Here is a 4254-nt window from a genome sequence, read left to right as displayed (position 1 = left end):
TTTTGTGTTTTATTCGCACGTAGCGGGTTATGTGAAGTGTAGAGAACTTGTATTATACAGAGAAAATTTTATTCGTAGTTTTCATAGCAGTCGCTGCGATAATAAGCGATCTGTCGACTTTTTATATTTGATTTAACTTTGTCACTAAGCTTTCAATAATTATTACTAATGATATATAAACTGGAAAAACATCTTTATCCGTTGAAATGTTGAAACTGGCAACACTCCATCAATTGTAAATCAACAATCGTTTCGTTTCTGTCTCGCAAATAGAATATTAATTACTTAATATTTCGAACCGATAATAATAATTCATGTAAAGAAATTTGTTAATCGACTTATGATATGACCTAACCTAAGATTTTATTATTATCTGTGGATAATGAATAAGTAAGTATTTTTGGCGGGCTTTTAGGATAAATATGACATTGAAGAGAAAATAAAATGGCGTGTGTTTGTTTGTTTTGTATACCTGATTAGTATAAATCATGAATTGTTGGAATAGCGATTAAATGTGACATATTAATTAAAAAAAATACCTTTATAATTTTATTTCAACTACAGAAAGGAGATTCTTACAAAAGTCAGGTATTAATAAATAAATAAAATAAAAATGAAAAATTATAAGTAATATAATTTCTTATTCATATTAACGTAAAATAAGCAACGAACTAGAAGTTATATATCGATGTAAAACAAATTAAAAAGTCGTATTTATGTTTGTTAAAATGAAATGCTCATCTGTTTATAAAAACATATACCTACATAAGTAATATATTATGTATATGTATATCGATATCGTAATGTTTAAGTTTTTACTTAGACTCGTAGCCAACGTCCATACCATGTTGAATACACCGGTTCTCGTCCGATCACCGAAGTTAAGCAACATCGGGCGCGTTCAGTACTTGGATGGGTGACCGCCTGGGAACACCGCGTGTCGTTGGCCTTTTTTATTTTACTTTTATTTCGCACTCGTAAGAGATTTCGATTGTTATTTTTAGATACATTTGTTTCACTAATCTATGAAATAATTTAATTTTTTTAGATAATATTTTGTCGTCGAAGACGAAAAGCGTCCCGTGGTCGCCATTCTGTTGCCATTCCGTTTCAGAGATATTAATTGCGAATATGAATTGGTAATTATTATATTTTTGGAATAAGATTTTAGCAGATTATGTCTATGAAGCGTCTACGTAGCGCTGAGGCCCTTGCTCTCGGGTGCCCTAAGGCTCCTAGGGAAGGAGGAGGTAGAGGAATAGGCTGTATGTTTGTATGTATGTATGCGGACGTCTGTCCGTCCGTCCGTCTGTCTGTCTGAAATGTTTGTTTTATAATTTAATTTCATCCGAAACATTGTCGGTTGTGTATCAGTAAGTATTTCGATTCAAATAATAATCCAATATTCGATAACATTATTTAATTTGTTTTATTTACATAATAAATACATATCACACCTAGTGACGTGAGTCATATCGATAACTACATAATATGTACATATATGTAAATAAATAGGTGTATTGTACTAATCTCAGCAGCTTCGAGCACCATACGTATGATCGTCTCTACCGAGGACGTCTCTTATGCAAAGCTATGCGCTCCGTCCGTTCGTTCGCTCGCTACTCGTCGCTTCGTGATCTGATATCGTACAAGAAAAGCTGGTAGACCGATCGCCGGAGCAATCCGCAATCCACCCTCAGCCGCTCGTGATGTGACCTGGAAGGAATTCTCATTTCAGCGAACACGTACGATCCGTAACAATAATCCGTAATCTCACTCGGCGTCGCGTCGACGTCGCGCACCGTCACGAAGAGATCCTCTCCCGGCGGCCTGCGAGTCGCCACGAGTGTCCCCGCGACTGCGTCGCTGCGCGTCACTGCGGCTGCTCCCCCAGCAGCAGGCGCGTGGGTCGCCGGCCGGGCCGCTGGGGGGGCACCGACACGGCGTGCTGTCTCTCCAGGTGCCGCTTCCAGTGACAGCGACGAGAGAATCGCGCGAGACAGTGATCGCATTTAAACCTGGAATCGCAATCATCATGAGCGAACTAGCGAAGTGAGGCAGTCGGCAGAGCGCACGGCACGTGTGCGCGTACCGTTTGACGTGGTCGTGCGCGTCGAGGTGCCGGCGCAGCTTGGTGCGGTCGTGGAAGCGCCGCTCGCAGCGCGCGCACGCGTAGCGCTGGTCGGGCGGGCGGTGCGCGCGGCGCTCGTGCGAGCGCAGGTTGGACGTCGTGTGGAAGCGCGCCGCGCACGAGGCGCACGCGTACTTCTTCGCTCCTGCGGGACTTGCGGGAGACGGACGTTCGCGTCGCCTCGCCTCGCCTCGCCTCGCCTCGCTTACGTTATATACTTATGATATTCGTCATTGCGTTTCCATTCTTCTTTTTTTTTTTTTTTTTTTTTTCTCTTTATTTTGACACAAACAGTCATTAATCTAAAAGTACAATGATCTAAAACTAAGTAACATAAAGACAAGGAGTGTCCAAACTTGAATACATTTAGAATATACATATATATTTTAACAACATCAGTTTGAAAAAAGTGGTGAAAATCGTCTAAACAGAAATGATACATACCTTAAACTATTAAATAGAGAACAAGTAAATAAGAAATTATATAAAAAATAATTTTAGTCACTAATACATTTAAAAAAACACAAAAACAAAAAAGAAAAAACGAAAAGAGAAAAAAGAGATGAAATATTTTAATATATTATAAGTGAAGTTTTCCTGCGATTTTGGTTTTAAAAGTATTCAAGGAATTATTGAAGAGATCAATATCATTAAATTCTTTGTTATAAGTTGTAATGCTACGTGAAAAGAAATTGTTACGGGTGTAGTTTTTATGATATCTGGGTGGTATGAGGGCATGTATATTTCTCGAGGGGCGACAAGGAAGTCGAGCTTTTATAATAAAGTTTATTTTTGCAAGTAAATTAGCAGAGTCAACCTTATTATTTATAATATTAAAAAGTGTAACCATGTCAAAAAGTTTCCTGCGGTTTTCAAGACTTAACAATTTGTAATATTTAAGAGATGAACTATATGAAGTATGCGATTGCTGGTTGCGGAAATTTAGTATTTTAATAAATTTCTTTTGAACTTTTTCCAGGCGATCAATGTGTTGCTTAATTGAAGGGTTCCATACGGAACAACCAAAATCTAAAATTGATCGAACGTAACTAAAATAGAGTAATTTAATGGTAATAAGTTTTTTGAAAGGTGCAGTTATTCTGTTAATGAAACCTAAATTTCTTAACGCTTTTTTAATAATAAAATCAAAGTGTGCTTTAAAGGAAACCTCTTGATCCATTATAATTCCTAAATCACGAATGCTCTTAACACGCGAAAGAGAGTTGCCATCCAAATTATAATTATATAAAATGGGTTGCTTTTTTCTACTGTAAGTCATTAGGCAACATTTTTCAGCGTTTAAAAAAAGTTGGTTGTTTTTACAATACTGAGATAATCTATCTAAACCTAATTGTAACCTTAAGCAGTCTTCAGGACGCGTAACAACTGTAAATAATTTTGTATCGTCAGCATAATGTAAATGATCGACATCTAGAAGGACGCTACTTATATCATTGATATATATGGAGAAAAGAACGGGGCCAAGATGCGAACCTTGTGGTACACCGGAAGGTACTGGTAAATAACTAGAACAGTACCCTTTTAAACAAACAGCTTGGCTGCGGTTACGTATATATGACTCTATCCATCTTAGCAGATTACCGTGTATACCGATATTTCCATTTATTTTATTTGTTTTATCCGAATAGAGATTGGACATGCTCGAACAGACTCGACTCGAATGTATTAATCGCTATTTCTCCTCTGAATTTAGTCGACGTTGTTAACGAAAATAAAACTTTTTTCTTTTTTTTTTTTTAATTTTAGATTTTACTGTATCCGAATTATATATTCGGGGAACCGCTTACGTCTTTTATTTCTCCTGTTCCCATAAACACAATTTTATTATTTCATTCTACCACAGAGAAGAATAAAACTATACGGTCAATCAACACAAAAGTTGGTGAATTACGCATGTTATACGAGCGAGTATCGAGGTGTAAGTAAGTATAAGAGACTAGAATAATAAATTATCATTTATAATGATCGATTTTGTTCGTTTTATTTAAGTATATTGATTATAATTTAGAATATTAATTACTTAATATTTCGAACCGATAATAATAATTCATGTAAAGAAATTTGTTAATCGACTTATGATATGACCTAACCTAAGATTTTAT

The 4254-nt window shown here is 36.5% G+C and overlaps 1 protein-coding gene and 1 non-coding gene across 2 annotated transcripts; one reads left to right on the top strand and one right to left on the bottom strand.

Annotated features, from left to right (window-relative positions):
- The first annotated feature begins 830 nt into the window (after positions 1-830).
- Positions 831-949, top strand: LOC125074902. The gene has a single exon (XR_007120169.1). It is a non-coding gene; the product is annotated as a 5S ribosomal RNA (ribosomal RNA).
- Positions 950-1418: 469 nt separating this feature from the next.
- Positions 1419-2266, bottom strand: LOC125074574. The gene is made up of 3 exons (XM_047685913.1): positions 2093-2266; positions 1803-2018; positions 1419-1716 (listed from the first exon to the last, which is right to left on the bottom strand). The coding sequence occupies exons 2-3, from the start codon at positions 2010-2012 to the stop codon at positions 1582-1584; spliced, it is 345 nt and encodes a 114-aa protein (XP_047541869.1). The 5' UTR covers positions 2013-2018; positions 2093-2266; the 3' UTR covers positions 1419-1581.
- Between the last annotated feature and the right edge of the window lie 1988 nt (positions 2267-4254).

This window comes from Vanessa atalanta, chromosome 28 (assembly GCF_905147765.1).
Source record: "Vanessa atalanta chromosome 28, ilVanAtal1.2, whole genome shotgun sequence".
Taxonomy (NCBI): Eukaryota; Metazoa; Arthropoda; class Insecta; order Lepidoptera; family Nymphalidae; genus Vanessa; species Vanessa atalanta.
Note: the sequence above shows the minus strand (reverse complement) of the source record. Positions and strands in the feature narration are given on the sequence as shown.